Source organism: Typha angustifolia, chromosome 2 (assembly GCF_048772165.1).
Source record: "Typha angustifolia cultivar Huaian chromosome 2, ASM4877216v1, whole genome shotgun sequence".
NCBI classification, from domain to species: Eukaryota; Viridiplantae; Streptophyta; class Magnoliopsida; order Poales; family Typhaceae; genus Typha; species Typha angustifolia.
Genome location: NC_133240.1, coordinates 9,567,502 through 9,587,130, shown reverse-complemented (window position 1 = coordinate 9,587,130; position 19,629 = coordinate 9,567,502). Strand labels below are relative to the sequence as shown.

Sequence of the window (19,629 nt, the reverse complement as noted above, 5' to 3'; positions counted from 1 at the left end):
TGTGAGAACTTCCTTTGAGAAGATTTTAGAATATTGATGATTTGTGGATCTTCGAATGTTGATTGAGTTGCCCTTCATCCTCACAAGTCACAACTATCATATGATAATATGCTGATATGCAAACTATTTATGCAAATATTTTGGTACTTATATAATTTTATCGAAATATTGGATGAGTTCTATTTACCAGGCAAATTCCATGTTATGAGAATATTGTAGTATTGTTGTGCCATTGATTGCGATGGCTTAATTTTTTTTTAATATAAGCATTACTGTCACTAAATGTTTCTTCCAGGAATTGCTTGGACCAGCTGGTCTGTTAAGTTCTAATAGTCTAGAACAGCGTGGATCCTTATGTTCATTGTCAACATTGATGACAATAACACCGAATGATACATTTGTAGAGTTTGAGAAGGTCAGTTGTGGTTCTTTTGTTTTAATATTAATATAAAAGAGTTTAGGAATTTATTATCTGGTATTAACATGACAATTTCTGTCATTGTTCTTTACAGCACTTCAACCAACTTCCTGACCGCTCTTTACATGATAAATTATCCGACAATGAGATTAAGGTGAAATGATTGAACCATGAGTCTCTACATAAAAATTTACAGTTGTGCTCATTGGCATCCTAAAACTTTCCTGTAATTGTATTTACAATTTTACATTCTCCTTTGCATTCTTTTCTCTCTTGCTCTATGTTTACTTGGCAAGAAATTGAGCAAAAGAATCAACACTGTTGGTTGATAACTATACAATTTGCTAGATCCTTCTAGTTGGATCCTTAAGTGGCTTCATGTTGAGGGCCAAATGCCTGTAATATGATGGTGATTTACATTCTTTGATCTTGTTGTCATCCTAGATAAATTAACAGCATTGGCTTGATAATTCAAAATACAAAATATTCCTATTTAATCTCATCTTGAACATTTCTCTCTTATTAAAATGGCAAATGGAGTTGGCTAATATGTCACAAAGATGAACCCTACTGGATGGCAATTTGGTGATAGACATTTCAAGGGGCAAGTTATTTAAAAGCAATGTTGTGAAAAAGACGTCCGTGGTATGCGGGTGGTCATGTGACTGCATAGCACCTACGCAGTATGCAGGTGCATATGTGGACACATATGCCGTCTAGCAATAAAAATATCAAAAATAAATTATATATAATTTACCTATTTAGTATATAGAATATTTTAGCATAGCAAGCTGATAGTTAGGTAAAAGTTGCAAAGTAATTTATGGAGAATCATTTTCATACTATTTTATTTGCCAAGGATGTTACTTTATAATCATATAATTCCTCAATAATATTTCAAGTATGAAAAGTTGCACCAACAAAATTAATCAATAAAAGATTATAATGAAGCGCTACAAATATCTCAATATTATGATATAACACTTCCATATGCACATTAGAGTGCGTATACATATGCGGTCAATATGTGGTCGTTGATAGTCAATATGCAGGGACATATGTATATGCGGTCTATATGTGGTCAGGCCGCATGTGAAGAATTGAAGACTGCATAATGCATATGTTGGGAGGTTGACCCACGGCCACTGCTTATGCAGCCGCTTTTCAACAATTTTTAAAAGCCAATTGCAGCTAATTCTATGAAGATAATGGAGTGTAAGCTCATTGTTGTGATTGCATGACAAGTAAATTCAGTAATCTATATTTAACTGAAAAGAAAATACTTTAAAAAATTTGATCATTGTTTTTTGTTTTCTCCATCATTGTTATTTTGATGCTAAACTTACGTGTATAAGTTGAGCTGTACTTCTTAAATCCTGTTAACTTATCATCATGTTTGTCCAGATCTTTTATACTCCAGAGGGACAACTATCAAGTGAGCAAGGCATTTATGTTGCTGAGCATGTTGCTAGCAAAAACACAAAACTCGCCAAAGGACGTTTCCGAGCCTATGATGAGATGGACGGGGTAAATCAACTAAGTATCCTCTATTATGGCCTATAATTCTCTAGCACCAATGTCCAGTCATGAATCTATAATTTAGTGTCATTTTTAGGATGATAGTTCATCAAGCCGCGTTGGAGATTCAAGAAGAAGAGAAACTATTACCACAGGGAGGAGAGATCCTGGGAAGGCTACCAAGAAGAGTGGCATGTCTCTTTCCCAGTTCTTATTGATGCTTAAACCCTTTTCTGACCTTACTAAAGTTTGATGTAACATGTCTTGTTGCCCATGTAGACAAGGCAAAAAGTGCGAAGGAGGAGGCGAGGGAGCTTCTGCTGAAGGAGGAAGTATTAGTCCGGGAAAAGGTCAAGTGTGTACAGAAGAATCTCACTTTGATGCTCAGTGCTCTTGGTGAAATGGTGATTGCTAATCCAGTTTTTACACATGGTCAGCTACCTTCCTTGGTAAGCATTTGGCTGTCCTTAGTGTCAATAATGTTATTTGTCTTTTTTGTTTACTCTGTTAATTAGTTTTTTTCAAGTACTTCATCCTGTTTCTGGTGCCCTATGAAAATGGAGTTGCCCTTCTGTTAAATATTCTACTATCCATCACAAATATGGTAGAAGCTACTGGGCTAGCTTTCCTGTTTCCTTGAAATCATCTCATTGGCTTGTTCACATTCTTGATGCAATTTTGTCTTATTGTATTCTCTGCCTATTTTTGTCATTGTTGGAGTGCAGTGGGGAAAGGTTTGGATGTGATACAGTGGGTAAGTATAGTTTCTTTAGTGTCAGAAATTCGGAACTTGCAACTGATGCTCTGTCTTTTGTTAGTCTTTATTCTTGTGTTAAATGCTCTTGATTAACTGTAGATTTGTTACTTTGTTCTCTAACCTGTTTGTGGTAGTGAAATACTCTTTTTTTTCTTTCTTTCTGTTGGACAGTTTACTCCAACTTTTTTGATTAGGCAAATTAACATAGTTTAATTTATATATGCCCTGCATAAAAGTGGTTGAGATCAATTAACTAGCAGTATAGTCTTGGACCTTATATTCTAAGTTTAACCTGTATTTTGTAATACTGTATATTGAGAGGCACATGCATATGTTCATGTAATACCTAGCGGTTGCAACAATTTGTGCGCGCTAAAACCTCCTCTTCTTTCTTCATGTTTAGTCTTGGACTTAATTTAAGTGTGTCAGTGTCAATTGTGATAGTGCGCCAATTAAACACCAGATTGATCATGACTATCCTTAAAGGGGATCACTTTAACTTTGAACGTTGAGCTGTAAGAAAGTGCATTTCACTTATCCAAGTCAAGTTTATGAGGTATTATGATATTCATACTGCCGTTTTTATCAGATAATGCTGCTTATATACGATCGATAAGCTACAAATTTATTGACATGTTTGCTCTCAAATAATCGAATATATGACTCCTATGCATGAGCAATTTTGGATTAATTTTGTCATTTTGTATGGATTGCCTATGCCATTGTATGATCCAATGAGCTTGAATAAGTGCTTGCTTGTGTTTAAGGTGTTCCTCGACGTATGATCGGTGCCTCTTTTATTAATTCTCTTCTTTTACAGTTGTTGTTTCACTGTATTCTTTTTTTTTTTTTGGTTTTATAGCTAGTTGGGCAGTAGTATCCTTTTATAGAACTTCCTTTTGCAAATTCTAAATTCTGTGTTACAGGTAAAATATGTTGAACCATTACTGCGTTCTCAGATAGTAAGTGATGCAGCTTTCCGTGCCATGCTAAATCTTTCACGATGTATTGCACCTCCTCTTTGTAACTGGGCACCGGAGATTGCGGCTGCTCTGCACATAATCTCTACTAATGATGCTGATGTAGTCTGGGAGCTTACGGCCCCTGTTGCTGGAGGAGAAAACCATAAGAGGTCGTCGTTGGGTCTTCTCGAACAAGTAGTTATTGGGCTATCAGTGGCATGCAAGACTGGACCTCTTCCAGCAGACTCATTTACATTTGTGTTCCCGGTATATTCTCTCTCTGGTCTGGAATCCCTTCAATATGGTGATTTGCTGCTCTTAATGCTAACCCTATATTGCTTGACGTTTATTCTCTTTGATGCCAGATCCTTGAGAAGATTCTGCTTTCTTCAAAGAAGACGGTGCTTCATGATGATGTGGTTCAAATACTATCTATGCACTTGGACCCTATATTGCCACTTCCTAGACCTCGGATGTTGTCGGTTAGACAGCTTCTTTCCCTCATATGATAGATAATATTGTGCCAACTTTTTTTTTTGGTTACTTTTGTCTTGTCAACTCTTCCTTATCCCCCCCGCCCTTCAGGTTCTTTATCATGCACTTGGTGTCACTCCAGCTTACCAGGCATCAATAAGCCCTATGCTAAATGAGCTGTGCTTGGGTCTCCAGCCGGATGAACTGGCCACCGTGAGTTTTCTTTAATCCTTCTATGAAGTAATATTTCTTTGTCTCTTTATTGTTGTCATATTAATGTACTGTCAATTATGCTGTATGCAGGCTCTTTGTGGGGTTTATTCAAAGCATGTTCATGTTAGACTTGCCTGTTTAAATGCAATAAAATGCATTCCTTCTGTTTCTGGCCATTCTATGCAACAGAATTTTCAGGTTGCAACTAGTCTTTGGATTGCTTTACATGATCCAGAAAAGGTCAGTTTTCTTGCATCCTTCATTATGATGAATTACCTTTGGGTTTCAGTATAGCTTTTGTGGTGAATCTGGTGATTGAACTCAGGATGCATTTTTCTTTGAAGGAAGAGGCTGCAAACTTTTTATTTAATATTTAGCATCAAATAGGGCGTCAAGACTATGTTATATAAGTTTGTCTAGGTTTGTCAAGGTTCTTGGAAGCTTGATATATGATATTTTCTGCTTCATTATAATTTTGTCTATAGTATCTTTTTAATTGGTGACCATACCATTGTGTTATATTCAGGCAGTAGCTGAACTAGCAGAGGAAGTGTGGGATCGTTATGCATTTGATTTCGGGAATGACTATTCGGGGCTTTTTGAGGCACTTTGCCATATCAACTATAATGTGCGTGTTGCTGCAGCAGAAGCATTAGCCGCTGCGTTGGATGAAAGTCCAGATACAATTCAAGTATGCTTTTTATCCATATATTTGTGCAAAGCCATCAAAATTTTCTTTTTTCTCTTTTCTCCTCTAATGTCCTATGAACTTACTACATAGTACATGTAGAAACACAATAGGAGGTTCCAAGCATGACAACTGTTCTAGCAACTGAAACACTTCTTATTTTTTCCTGTTTGTAATGCATTCAGGATACACTTTCTACTTTGTTTTCCTTGTACATTCGAGATCTTGGCGATGGAGTCTACTTAGCAGATTCGTGCTGGTTAGGAAGACAAGGTGTTGCTTTGGCACTCCACTCAGCTGCGGATGTATTAAGAACTAAAGATCTGCCTGTCGTGATGACATTCTTGATATCACGTGCTCTGGTTAGCTCTGCTCCATCCCTTACATGGACATGATGTTTTCTTGTAATTATTTATGAATTTTCTTTTTTCTTCTTTTCTTTGATCTTCTTTTGTTACAAAATGTTTTATATTCATTTTGTTGGACATTCTAATCCACCAAATTCATGTGCTAGACCTCGCATTAAATTTGTACTGCACTAAATAGTTGGTACTTGTAAGTCCATTTTTACCAAATAGAGTCCAGAAACCATTTTCTTTTGGATGTAACAGAAAGTAGATTGGATTTTACTGAATGAATGTTATTTTCTGTTTCATGCATTAAGATATCTTCTGATATCAGTATCTACTTCAGCACTTTAGTTTGAATTACGAAAATATCTGCTATGGCCTGTAGCGAGTAGGCTTGATCTTATATACCTCTTTTTTTTTTTGGTTGAGTGGAATGGTCTTATAAAGCTTTGATTCTAATTCCTTTCCTACCTCACATGGAGTTGGCGGTCCCTCCATTCTGCTCTCTTTTCTCATTTTCTTTCCCTGCTCTTTTGCATTTTTTGTTTTTTGGTTCTTCCGCCCTCCAAAAACCCCCCCAAACACCCAAAACAAAGCTACTGAATCTCATGTCATAAGTCATACCTTATCTTCTATCTTTCACATGGACAGTGTTGCTCCATGCTCAAGCTGAAGCTGTCTCCAGATTCATTGTGTCTCTTCTCTTTTGATTCATCAAGGAGAGAGAGGAGGGGAAAGGAACCAAAATGGATCTCCCTCTCTAAATTATGTCAACAAGCTTTAGTGAAGCTTAATATTGAAGCTCTTCGTATATGCTATTATGCTGTTGTTATAGTGTCACTGTTTGGTCCACGTCTTGTGCCAATTCATATCGAAACTTTTTGAACTTTTGAAATTCATGCCATTTTTCTGACCTTATGCAAATGTCAGATAGTGATAGCTGTGGTTTATCTTTTCCTCTTAAATTTACCTTTCCATTGAAAAGCTAACCGTCCAATCTAATTCCAATCTCTTATAAAAGTTGAATGTAGAGTTAACAATTGGGTTGATAAATTTCCATAATTACTGAACAAAGTCAAAGTTTTTATTTATTTATTTCCTTTTGTTTTATCTTGAAACAGCTAGTATTTATTGGCTTTTTGCACTTAAGAATCTATGTTTTTCTTCTTATTTTTTTGGACTGAGGGATCCTTTCTGCAATTTGGTACTTTGAACTGCAGGCTGATCCTAATATGGATGTTCGTGCAAGAATGATAAATGCTGGAATCATGATTATTGATAAGCATGGAAAAGAAAATGTTCCTTTGTTATTTCCTATTTTTGAAAGTTACTTGAATAAAAAGGTATGTTCTGATTTATTGATAATGTAGCATTTGTCAAGTTGAATAACGGAATCGTCATCTCTTTCCCTCAATTAGCTAGTGTCTTTTGAATTTTGAGGCTTGCATCTCAACACTCCTGGGTTTACTAGCAAGTTTCTTGCCTTGCATATAGGCATCCGATGAAGAGAAGTACGATTTGGTGAGGGAAGGTGTTGTCATCTTCACTGGAGCTCTTGCAAAACATTTGGAAAAGGTGTGTTTATTTTTCTTGACTCCTTGGAATCTAGAATTGGCCATTTTTTCAATGTTTTTTAGCTTGATATCTTATTATTCTTAACAGGATGATCCTAAAGTCCATAATGTTGTTGAGAAGTTGTTAGATGTTCTCAACACTCCCTCAGAGGCTGTTCAACGAGCTGTGTCAGACTGCTTAGCTCCACTTATGGTCTCGAAAAAGGTTACTATCATCGCTTACATAATTTTCTAATTATGATCATGAGCTCTTTTTTTTTCTGTATTATCTGCATTTTGGTTTAATTGAATTTATGCAGTACCAATGGATTGGTTCTTTTCTTTGGCTTTCTTTGCTGTGCCTTGTGAAATTTTCTTGTCATAAAATTGGATATACCTGATTTTTGCTATCAACTCATCGATAATGATAGTTTGGTTTTATTTGATCTTCTTTCTGCTGAGAATTTGTTTCCTCATGCTATAATCAGGAAGATGGCCAAGTTCTTGTATCTGGACTTTTGGATCGACTGATGAAAAATGATAAGTATGGGGAGCGTCGTGGAGCAGCATTTGGACTTGCTGGAGTAGTTAAAGGCTTTGGAATTTCTTGCTTGAAGAAATATGGCATTATTGTTCTCTTACGTGAAGGTTTCGAAGACAGGTTTACTATCCTTCTTGATATTATTTATTTCATGTTCTGCCCTTGATGGGGGGGTGGGGGCAAATTATTTTGGGTTGCCTTAAAAGGGTTTAACTGACAAATATATGCAATAAGAAAGCTGTACAAGCAATAAAAATTTCCAAGTATTTTCTACTCATTTCTCTGAGATCTTGATAAGAAAGGGAAGTTGGTTACAGGTTTAGTTTCATAATTTTGTGTAGTCTTGTATGATAGTTTTTCAATGCAAGGAGTCACAATCATCTTACTTTCATTGTCTTGATCTCGAGAATTTCTCATCTAAAAATTATACATTTGCAATTTCCTGGAGAATGACATATGAAAGTTTATGACCTTAGGTGACTCTTGTTTTTGGCTCACCTTTCTTCTGGGGTTTTATATGGTATTTTCTTTTCAATAGAACTTGTATGTGAATATATGTGATATAGTAGTATACTAGTATTTACCCATATAGAATTTGTATTTTACTATATGCAATATCTGTAATATATTTTACTGTTAAACTGCATAGGCGTCTGCATATTTGCCTGCATACTGCTTATGCGCCATGTGTGGCCATCTGTATACCGTGGTTCATTTTGGTAAAATTCTTTTGGAGGCTTCTGATTAGTAGATTGTGCTCTAGCTGACTTCACATTGTTGGGAAAGGCTCAAAGATATAATCTAGAAATTAAATATTTATCATACTGATATCCATGTTGAATCCACAGTTTCCACACCGAAATGATATAAAGTGTCTGAAAACTAAAGATCATGTGATTTGAGTTTATATCTATCTGCACTGGTTGGAATCAATGGTTGGCATTGAGCACTTGGTATGCAAAATAATAAAAAAGGATAGGGTTCATTACTCAGCAGGCAAAAGCATTTAGAAATATATTTAAAAAAATTCAACAATTTTGGATATGCGCATAGACCATGTCAAAGTTAATAACAATGTATCATCTGATTTGATCTTTATAACTTTGTTCGTCTTGTTGGACAGCTAGGGGATCTCCAAAATTGAAACCACATAATTTTACGATTTTAGACATTTTAAATGTTGTAGTTCATTTCCAATGGAGTGAGTTTTCAACTTAGTTGCCTTAACCATGATATGGTTTTGCCTTGGGAAGATTGGGCTCTAAACCTAACAAGAAGGTTCTAGATCTACTGTTCCGCTCTCTTTCCCTTCATATATCTGGTCAATTGAACTTTCTATGTGACTGTTTTTCATCGGGAAGATCTCCTGTTTTACACAATCGGCCAAATATGCATACTTCATCTAGAAAAATATTACCTCATATTTTTATTGGGTATTCTATTTAGAGCATTTCCTTTTTATTCTAGAAACTCTGCAAAATCTCGTGAAGGAGCATTGCTTGCGTTTGAGTGCCTATGTGAAAAGCTTGGCAGATTGTTTGAACCGTAAGTTAACTAGTTACACATAAGTTCTATCTCAGTCATATACCTCGCATCCATTATTAGTTTAAATATAAAAAACTTTTCTACAGCTACGTGATTCAAATGCTGCCGTTGCTTTTGGTTTCGTTCTCTGATCAAGTTCTTGCGGTGCGTGATGCCGCTGAAGGTGCTGCTCGAGCAATGATGTCTCAACTTACTGGTCATGGAGTGAAGCTTATCCTCCCATCGCTTCTCAAGGTGTTTTGTATTTCTTGTTTGTGTTGTGATGAATATCATTCTTTTGATGCTCCATTTTGTATACTGCTTTTCTTTGAGCTTATTTGATACTCTTTAGGGTTTATCTTGATCAAATTGTCAAATTATTCTTTCAAGTAGAGTTTATACCCCTTGGAATTTGTGAGTTTATACTTTTATTAGTTGGATGTTTCATTTTTCTTCTGCTCTTTTTTTTTTCTTCGACTTTTGGCTCATGTGAGTTTAATTTCTGATGTGAAACTTTTGATTATTCTTTGTTGGATGTGTTATGTGGAATATTGTTGCATACGTTCATTGATATTTAATCTCCTTGAAACGGCAATACTAGTGGAATATGTTTATGTATTACAATTTTCCTTGAAAGTGATAGGAACTATTTCAACTATTATCATTGTTGTAAGATCTCCTTGAATTGATGTTGTTTTAATTTTATGACCACAGAAGTTTGTGGTCCCTAATGCTTAAATTGTTGCGTGTACAGTTATTGCCATGATTATAGGAAATCCTATATGCCTTTTGTTACGAATCGATTAGAGTCGATTTGCAACAAAGGCAACAAAAGAGTGTAGGCTTTGATTAGGGTAAATGATAGTAGATGGAGATGGTGGAAGGTGGAGGATTTTGATTCTAGGAGAGATGGTGATGGTGGTGATAGTGGAGGAAGAAGATTTATGTACTTCTACTCCTAGATTATTTTTACTCCTAAGATAATTTAAGACAAATAATTTTTGAAAGCTTGAATAATTAAATAAAGAACCTCATTCCCTCTATATATAGATATCGGATATTATGAGTCCTAATATAACTAGCCCTAAATACGACTCAAATTAATATTTACCTTAAAAACTTATATGATTTAATTGGACTTGTCTTAAAGACTTTCTTAACTTAACTATAATTATTTTAAGGGCTTTCATAACTTATTTAGACTTACCTAAATTGCTCACATGACTTAACTAGACTTATTTTAAGGGTTTACATCGTGAAATAATTAAAAGATAAATAGACTTAATTCATCGAATCCAATGTCCTAGTGAATCGATCCGATCTGACTCAAATCACATTACTTTTCTTGCATTATGATCAAACAAATTATTCCAGTTTTTTTTTCCTCTTTTCGTGATTCTTACCCTCATTTATGGAATATCTGTGGAGTTCTAAATGATCAAAATATAGCACTAGAGCCTCCTTTACTTATATTGTTAGATCTGTTCAGGGTCTAGAGGATAAAGCATGGCGAACTAAGCAAAGCAGCGTCCAACTTCTTGGCTCTATGGCATACTGTGCGCCTCAGCAACTTTCTCAGTGCCTACCTAAGATTGTTCCAAAGCTAACCGAGGTTTCTTTCTAACGAAAAAACCCGGTCCAATTTGTCAACAGAGATTTAGTTTTTATTGTTGTGTTTTGTTACATCATCTCATTGCAGGTACTGACGGACACACACCCGAAAGTCCAAGCAGCTGGGCAAACAGCTCTCCAGCAGGTTTTATATCCTTTACTCAAGTTTAAGCCAACAACATCCTTATGCCATTAGTTATAATAGTATGCTCTTTCTGTCAGGTTGGGAGTGTCATCAAGAATCCTGAAATATCTGCTCTTGTGCAAATCCTGTTGTTGGGTCTCACTGACCCTAATGAGTATACAAAGCACTCTCTTGACATCCTTCTTCAGGTAAGCCTAGTATTTGCACTCTGTCTTATTCTTCTTTTTGTCTCTATGTGTAGCATGCCAATTTTCTAATGCTTCATGATATTTGTGCAGACCACTTTTATTAACTCGATAGATGCACCATCGTTGGCATTATTGGTACCTATTGTTCATAGAGGATTGAGGGAGAGAAGTGCCGACACTAAGAAGAAAGCTGCTCAGATAGTTGGAAATATGTGTTCATTAGTTACTGAACCAAAAGATATGATTCCATATATTGGGTTGCTACTTCCTGAAGTCAAGAAGGTCAACCCCCAAACCCCACCCAAACACAAATACAGACACCCACCGAACTAGTAGTATCACTACTACACACATTCACATGTTTTGACTTGTTGAATTGATACTTTGGCTCATCCAATAGGTACTGGTAGATCCTATACCTGAGGTTCGGTCGGTTGCTGCCAGAGCTCTTGGATCTCTTATCAAAGGAATGGGAGAAGAGAACTTTCCTGATCTTGTTGCATGGTTATTAGATACACTCAAATCTGACATCAGTAATGTTGAGCGATCTGGAGCTGCCCAAGGATTAAGCGAGGTAACAACATAATACTTTTATGCTTCTTTTTATTCCTAGTATTAGCAATATAATATTTTTTTTTGCCTAAATTGAAATGCATAAGACCTGATAGGTTGCAGTAGTCGAGTTATGGTAGCTTGATGCAATGACGGTGCTAAATCTCAGGACTTTAGAGTTTAGGGCATAAAATTAGATAAACTAAATTGTATTTTTAGATAGTTCCTTAATCTAGGATGGAATGCTAACAATTTAGATGTATTTCTTTATAAAAATTCTAGTCATTTATAAAAGCTTTAAAAGTGTAAGCTAAATTTTTTCTTTTTTCTTTTTAATTTTGTTGGGAAACATGCTATGATGACTTCCTTATTTTGGGAAGAGATAAATTACACCTAGACTCTCTGAACTGTTGACCATTTCCCCATAAACCCCTTCATTTTTTTTGTGTTACATTGATCTTTTTAACCATGGAAAGCCTCCGAATTCCCATTCTACTAGCTATTCGTCAAATTTATTCATTAAAATGTGACATATGAGTGCCACATGATCAAATGTTAAGGTTTTTAGGGATTATTTTACTCTTATTTTTTAGCAAGAAAGGGAAAAGTTAAGGGTAAAATGATCATTTGAAAATTTCCATTAACCCTGTCCAGAGGGTGGGAGGTTTTCCATAATGTAAGAGGCCAATGTATACAAAAAAAATGAGGGTTGCATGTGGAAATGGGCAATAGTTTGAGGGGTGCTAGTGTAATTATCCCTTTTGAGAAAGCATCCTTTAATTGACTTACTATAACAAAGTAATAACCACAAACCTAACTCTCATTGGAGCATGATATTTTTCCAACTGGTTTTCAGTAGCTTCAACTTTTATCTGTAAAATCTGTATCTTTATGCTACCTTTTCCAGTCAGTTGATCACATGGATATAAGCTACATGATGCAACATGTATAAATGGTAAAGTTCAATGCTTACAGAACCCAAAGTCACTAGGCTGATTATACATTTTGTCACTCATTTCAGAATGAACCCTATGGAGAAAGGACAAGATTTAGACATGAATTTATATCGGTTATATAAGATCTGGGCTTAGCAGTACTACTGCATATTGTTATACATGGAATGAAAATCTGGTTTGAATTTAAGCTGCTATATGCTAATGGCTGAATGCTATCCATATTTGTCAGGGAGTGTATGAATATGATCCTACTTGTAAAATCCGAATGTGTATATTCTAAGCCTCTCAAGTCTGACTATTTTAGGATGGTTGCTGATGCCGTGATTGATTTCTGACATGGAAACAAAATAAGATCCATAACACAGATCTAATTTGGAATTAAAAACCAGTAAGCAAAATTGCGAGTTTAACTTAGGCATGTTAGTGGTGACAACTGACAAAGTGATCCTACACTCCCTGACAGATCTAATTTGTCAGGGAGTGTATGAATGTGATCCTACTAGTAAAATCTGAATGTGAAGTATATTCTAAGCCTCTCAAGTCTGACTATTTTAGGGTGGTTGCTGACGCCATGATTGATTTCTGACATGGAAACAAAATAAGACCCATAACACAGATCTAATTTGGAATTAAAAATTAGTAAGCAAAATTGCGAGTTTAACTTAGACATGTTAGTGGTGACAACTGACAAAGAGAAGAATGTTATGGGTTGCAAAGACATGAATTAGATTGATATATCTGCTGCAACAATTTTCGTAACCTTATTCACTTTAGGAATAACTTTTTTCTTATTCTGTAATGTAATTTTTTATTCTAGAATGACATCTAAACATCATAATAACTTTATTTAAGAATACAAACAATATTTATTAAAATTACATCTTATACTATACACTAACCCAATTATTAATTTACCGTTGATATTTATCCAGTGACATCAGTCTACTTTATATCAAATTAAAGAATATTTATTGTACTTTTATAAAAATAAAATACTCTTTTAAAATTTTTTATTTTATTTTATATCACATTAAAGATAATTATTGCACTCTTATTGTAGAATACTAGTGAAGATAGGAATAATTATTCTTAGAAGAAATTTCTCATTTTAGTAATAATAAATATGAATTGCTATTTCTATTTCAACGCTATTTCACATGTGAACAAGTCCTAAGCAGGATAAGTAGGGAAAAATATGGAATTCTTGGCATCACATGTCAAGAAACCTTTCCTAAAGTAGCTAGAGAATTATCACCTGCCTTGATTATATGACTAGCCTGAGCTGTAGCAACCATGACCTGATTTGCATTGTTGATTGTAATACAGTAGATATCCGTTATTGTCCCATTTTTCAGGTCTTGACTGCTCTTGGTAAAGAATATTTTGAGCGAATTCTTCCTGATATCATCCGGAATTGCTCTCATCAGAAGGCATCTGTTCGCGATGGACATCTGACCCTTTTTAGGGTAACTTCGTAACCCTAAATTATCCTATCTCTTTATGATTACGATGGTATTTCTCCTCCATGTATCTAACTGAAAATATTGGCATATAGTACTTGCCGAGGTCGTTAGGAGTTATGTTTCAAAACTATTTGCAAGTTGTTCTTCCTGCAATATTAGACGGTGAGTCAAACTTGTCTGAGCATTATATCCTGCCATATTGATCATTATGGAAGACTCATCAGGGTTACCTTTTCAGGGCTTGCTGATGAAAACGAATCTGTTCGAGATGCAGCACTTTGTGCTGGGCATGTTTTTGTGGAACATTATGCAACAACGTTTGTTCCCATAAGATCCCTTCTTGATGTTGTTTTGTATGTGCTATATTTATTTATTCCAATGATTTTTGTACCATCTCTTGTGAATACAAAATCAGGTCATTACCGTTGTTGCTCCCTGCTGTTGAGGAAGGCATTTTCAGTGATAACTGGCGTATTCGCCAGAGTTCTGTTGAACTGTTGGGTGATCTTCTTTTCAAGGTTGGAGATCTTATTGTTCCTTTTACACAATGTTCATAACTACATATGAAGTTGTTTTGTAGACAAGTTGCTATATGTGGTTATGTACTATTTGCAGGTTGCAGGAACTTCTGGGAAAGCAATTCTTGAGGGTGGCAGCGATGATGAAGGTGCAAGTACAGAGGCTCATGGGCGTGCTATTATTGATGTGCTGGGTAGGGAGAAGCGCAATGAAGTTCTTGCTGCAGTTTATATGGTCCGAACTGATGTCAGCTTGTCCGTTCGGCAGGTAAATAATACTGTTCTACTGTTCCACTTGTTTTTCCCTTTCTTTTCTTCTTCTTTCTTGCTTTCAGTGTCTATCACTCATATTTGTAATTTTTCACTTATCGTGGAAGATTACTTCTGACAATTTTGACTTCTTCAATTCATGTTGTTTGATCAGGCTGCTATACATGTGTGGAAGACTATCGTGGCTAATACTCCAAGAACACTGAAGGAAATAATGCCAGTTCTAATGAATACACTAATTTCATCTCTTGCTTCACCTTCGTCTGAAAGACGACAGGTTTGATTTGTTTTTCTTCGTTTGTTTTATGTACTCTAGGAGTTAAAATTTATAATGTGATAACGTTTCTCTAAAATTGTTGATGAGCTTGAACTTGATGAGAATCTTCTTAATATCTATTTAGGTTGCTGGAAGATCTCTTGGTGAACTTGTCAGGAAACTTGGTGATAGAGTTTTGCCTTCTATTATTCCAATTTTATCCCAAGGACTACATAACCCAAATACTAGCAGGAGACAAGTGAGTTTGTTATCATAAGAATGCATTAGACAAGTTCTAAAGTCTAACCTCATTGAGCACAATTTTTTCATGCTAAACACTTTGAGTTTATATCCTTATCCAATAGTTGTTACCTTTCCTAAACTAGCAAATATTATGTGGATAAGCAACATAACATTATGTGGAAATTCTTATTCAGTGTTATATTACTTTGGGAAAGTTGATACTTTTTCCTCATGTGCTTGTATTTATGTCTTTATGTTAATTAACCTTTCCTCTGCATACTCTAGTATATGTATGTGGCAGGTGACCTTTATGGAATATAGGAAGTAATAATAAATGCCTTTAAACATGAATTTTAAGCAAGTTTGATGGACTTTATATGTATATTGATATCGTAAAACTAGAGAGATGATGATGAAGATGACACTATCAAGCTCTTATTATTTATTAGACAGCAGAAGGATGATTATTAGTTAATATAAGGACAAACTAGTTAACCTTAGTTGGCATGGTCTGTAAGGGGGAGCATCAATAAAGTCCCCATTATTGGTCTTGATATTTTAATGGCACAATACATGGCCACCAAAGGTTAGAATGATCATTTGGAACAAGAAGTGAAGTTGCAACTAGGAGCTGATGTTAACCTACTATAAAGTGAAATTAGATCGATCTGGATGCTTTGCTTTCTTGCGTCCCTTGAGTGTGAAGAACTTCATGATACATTCAATTGAACTTCTAAATGATATGAGCTATGCCACTTTTTTGTGGCATTTCTGTCACTACTTTTCTGTGGTTCAGTTTTCTTGCTGATGTAGCTATAGATAAACTTGACAATGATCATTCTGTGTGCATGCCTTGGTTGTTTGGAGATTTGGAGGCATCATGGTGGACGAAATGAATGATTTGAATAATACTAAGTCCATAATTGGAATTCTATTATCTATCAATTGATATTCTGGAATGTACAAATATATATGTTAGCAGTGAATGAATATACTCTTAATATGTTGTTCCTGAATGATATTGCCAGCTGCGCCTGAATGCTGGTTAGTATAGTAAAGCTGGGTTGTTCAAGGAAAATGAATAAACTTGCATTGAAGATGAAATCCTTTTTTATGCATTTATGTGCTGCTTTAGGCTTTCTAAATCTATTACTCTGCTTTTTACTCGAAAGTTTGATTGTTCAGTGTGGTGTAGTCTCGTCTTGTCCTTTTAGTGCTTTGACAGGATTTTTCATACTAGCTTGATGATATTATTAGAGCAGACAGTAGAATAATTATGATTGAATTTTAGAAAATTTCACCTCTTTGACCACTTGTAGAGTTTTTAGGTGCTATCTTTGCTGTAGCCCTCATATATATATATATATGTGTGTGTGTGTTTGCATGAAATCAAGTTTTGTTAATTTTAAGCATGTGAGTTTTTATTTTCTTCATAAGGTTTTAGACAAACATTGTCAGTTTGTCTATTTAACATATTTTATCTGTGTCTACTTAACCGAGGCTACTGTTTGCGCACAGCTGCACATGATCAAGGATTTCCTCCATATTGGTCTTTTCTTTTTCGTGTCCTTTAACTTTCTTGCTACCTTTAGGGTGTATGCATTGGCTTGAGCGAGGTGATGGCAAGTGCTGGTAAACACCAGCTATTGAATTTTATGGACGAGCTTATCCCTACAATTCGTACTGCTCTCTGTGATAGGTTTGCTTTTCCCTCTTGTCTTTTTATTGGCATTAATTACAGATTCTAAGTAAAATCTGCGTGCATGGCAGGACACAAGAGGTTCGTGAATCTGCAGGCTTAGCATTTAGTACTCTTTATAAGGTACTTAACTTTTAGCTGATTTTGAAATTCATATATGATGGATCAATTATTAATTTCTTATTAAATTTCTTGATTCAGAGTGCGGGAATGCAAGCTATTGATGAAATTGTCCCCACTCTCCTACGCACTTTAGAAGATAATGAAACCTCGGATACAGCTCTTGATGGCCTTAAACAAATTCTAAGGTTTGACTTCTTTTCCACGTTGCACTGTATCTGGTTATCAGCAGTCATTAGTGTGCTGTTTTTATAATTAATTATTTGTTACAACTTTTGCAAAGCACAGTGTCAGGACTTCAGCTGTTTTGCCCCATATCTTGCCCAAACTTGTCCGGCCTCCCCTCTCGTGAGTAAACTATCTTTCTTTTATCTTTTCCTCTTCTTTTTTACATTCTGCTGGTTGGGAACTGTAAGCCTACCTTTTTTTTGATGCATTTTATGCTATCAGTGCATTTAATGCCCACGCATTAGGAGCATTGGCAGAGGTTGCTGGACCAGGTCTAAATTCTCATATTGGAACTGTTCTTCCAGCCTTGTTACTTGCAATGGATGATGACAATGTGGTGAGATGTTAGGATTCTTTAATTGATGTTATTTGATTCTCTTGTGCTTCCAGCCTTCTTAAGTTATCAAACATTGATAAATTTGTTGATACTTACGGTAATTTGTTATTATGATTTGGCCCATATAGACATTTATAAAGGATGATGCACTTCATGTATTGTTGTCTCTTATCCGGCAATAGAAATGGTTATCATTGCCAAGATCCCATAAGTAGAGGTATTTAACCAACTTTGTCAAGAGTTTATAATGTATCTCTATAACTAGTTAGTGTCATGTGAGGGGGATTTACTTCCTGAAATGGAAGGCTAACTGTCTCCCTGCCATGCTTTAATATGGTCGAGAATGCATAGATGGATTTTGAAGAATTGTATATGTTCTTAAATGATACAACCATCTTTTTATTAGGTCACTACAATGTATTCTGATGCAGTATCATGCTGTAGTTATTGGTGTGTCATCATCTACCTACTTCCCCTTCCGCACTATTGTAATGATGATCCATGTGATGCTGGTCCTTTACTTTCTCTGTTATGATAGATAATTAAATATGCATCAATCCACAATGGAAGTAACCCCAGATAACTCAGCTTATGAAACAGGAGAAACTTTTTTAGTTTTGACTTGAATCTTTTATTCAACCATACACAGAGTGGTGGTGATTTGATGCCACTGTTCAATATTAGATCCATTATACCTGTTTAATAGGCAGAACTCATTCAGAAATCCTTGAAGATCGTGAAGAAAAACATGCAGTTCTCATTTATAAGCAGCTTAGCTCATGAGTTTTTCTATATGTTGTTAACTTACTAATGCTTATAATATTACTGATTTTTGTGTGTGCGTTAGGATGTACAAAATTGTGCAAAGAAAGCTGCAGAAACTGTGGTACTGGTTATTGATGAGGAAGGCATTGATTCCTTATTAGCAGAGCTCCTTAAAGGAGTTGTTGACAATCAGGTTTGTTTGCAGGACATTCTTGATAGGATATATTTAGTAGGTTCTTTTTATTAATCTAAAGTTTGTTGCATGTTCTTAGGCTTCAATGAGAAGGGGTTCATGTTATTTGATAGGATACTTCTTCAGAAACAGCAAGATGTATTTGGCCGATGAAGCCCCAAACATGATCTCTACCCTTATCACTTTATTAAGCGATGCAGATGCAGCCACAGTTTCGGTGAACATAACAAAAAGAAATTTGATTTTTCTTCATGATTTCGTTATCTTTTGTACTTATTTTCTGATTATAGGCTGCTTGGGAAGCTTTGGGAAGAGTTGTTAGCTCAATTCCTAAGGAAAATTTGTCTTCATATATCAAGCTAGTCCGTGATGCTGTCTCCACAGCTAGAGATAAAGAGCGAAGAAAGAGAAAGGTACTAATAGTCCAGTATAAGTGTCTTTCTTATGAATAAATTGCAATTGGAAGTCTCTCATCCCTTAATATTTTATTTTAATGGTTTATGGTCCCACTGATACTACCTGGCATTGCAGGGAGGTTCCATTCTTATAGCAGGTCTATGTCTTCCTAAAGCTCTGCAACCTTTGCTTCCTATTTTTCTACAGGTAATTCTTATGATAAATATTTTAGCCTTATGCTACCATCCGTCAGTTAGTAGCTCTGAGATAACATTGAGTCCATTAAAATCACCCGAACTTTAATTGGAACTTTGAAGTCATGAGTGGTGTGAAATTACATCTTCAGAATGCATACTTGCGTCTCGTTCATGACTTTGATATGACCCAATCTAATTGTTAAGATACAGAGTTTCAACTTGAACTCCTTTAACAGTAAAATGTGCTACAGAGTTGTATATTCTACAATCAAGGTCCAAGATATCCCATATTGTATTCTTACTAATGTAAGACAAAGCAAGCAAATTTGATGTATAAATCAGAAGGTATGGACACCATTCTTCGAATCCATAGGTCATGCCTTATATAAAAACAAACCAATAATATTTTCTAAAATACAACATTCTGGATCTAATCAGAAATGATGAAAAGTTGTGTATCCTTCAAATTACCTTCTAGGACTTTCTGTAGTATC

The 19,629-nt window shown here is 35.4% G+C and overlaps 1 protein-coding gene across 5 annotated transcripts in view; it reads left to right on the top strand.

Annotated features, from left to right (window-relative positions):
• The window catches only part of LOC140773489 (protein ILITYHIA), a 31,247-nt gene that overhangs the window by 6,617 nt on the left and 5,001 nt on the right, over positions 1-19,629 (top strand). For all 5 annotated transcript variants that reach the window (XM_073116109.1, XM_073116101.1, XM_073116093.1 and 2 more), the window contains exons 14-51: positions 296-415; positions 513-572; positions 1,823-1,945; positions 2,034-2,127; positions 2,216-2,385; positions 3,620-3,922; positions 4,021-4,137; positions 4,241-4,342; positions 4,433-4,582; positions 4,869-5,033; positions 5,216-5,392; positions 6,601-6,723; positions 6,875-6,955; positions 7,043-7,159; positions 7,422-7,594; positions 8,942-9,019; positions 9,106-9,253; positions 10,488-10,610; positions 10,698-10,754; positions 10,832-10,942; positions 11,033-11,224; positions 11,343-11,516; positions 13,806-13,916; positions 14,006-14,075; positions 14,152-14,230; positions 14,329-14,431; positions 14,529-14,699; positions 14,856-14,978; positions 15,103-15,216; positions 16,793-16,899; positions 16,971-17,022; positions 17,101-17,207; positions 17,308-17,367; positions 17,470-17,584; positions 18,432-18,542; positions 18,622-18,759; positions 18,833-18,955; positions 19,074-19,145. In XM_073116109.1, the coding sequence (XP_072972210.1) occupies positions 296-415; positions 513-572; positions 1,823-1,945; positions 2,034-2,127; positions 2,216-2,385; positions 3,620-3,922; positions 4,021-4,137; positions 4,241-4,342; positions 4,433-4,582; positions 4,869-5,033; positions 5,216-5,392; positions 6,601-6,723; positions 6,875-6,955; positions 7,043-7,159; positions 7,422-7,594; positions 8,942-9,019; positions 9,106-9,253; positions 10,488-10,610; positions 10,698-10,754; positions 10,832-10,942; positions 11,033-11,224; positions 11,343-11,516; positions 13,806-13,916; positions 14,006-14,075; positions 14,152-14,230; positions 14,329-14,431; positions 14,529-14,699; positions 14,856-14,978; positions 15,103-15,216; positions 16,793-16,899; positions 16,971-17,022; positions 17,101-17,207; positions 17,308-17,367; positions 17,470-17,584; positions 18,432-18,542; positions 18,622-18,759; positions 18,833-18,955; positions 19,074-19,145 (4,614 nt within the window). The remainder of the gene's footprint in view (positions 1-295; positions 416-512; positions 573-1,822; positions 1,946-2,033; positions 2,128-2,215; positions 2,386-3,619; positions 3,923-4,020; positions 4,138-4,240; positions 4,343-4,432; positions 4,583-4,868; positions 5,034-5,215; positions 5,393-6,600; positions 6,724-6,874; positions 6,956-7,042; positions 7,160-7,421; positions 7,595-8,941; positions 9,020-9,105; positions 9,254-10,487; positions 10,611-10,697; positions 10,755-10,831; positions 10,943-11,032; positions 11,225-11,342; positions 11,517-13,805; positions 13,917-14,005; positions 14,076-14,151; positions 14,231-14,328; positions 14,432-14,528; positions 14,700-14,855; positions 14,979-15,102; positions 15,217-16,792; positions 16,900-16,970; positions 17,023-17,100; positions 17,208-17,307; positions 17,368-17,469; positions 17,585-18,431; positions 18,543-18,621; positions 18,760-18,832; positions 18,956-19,073; positions 19,146-19,629) is intronic.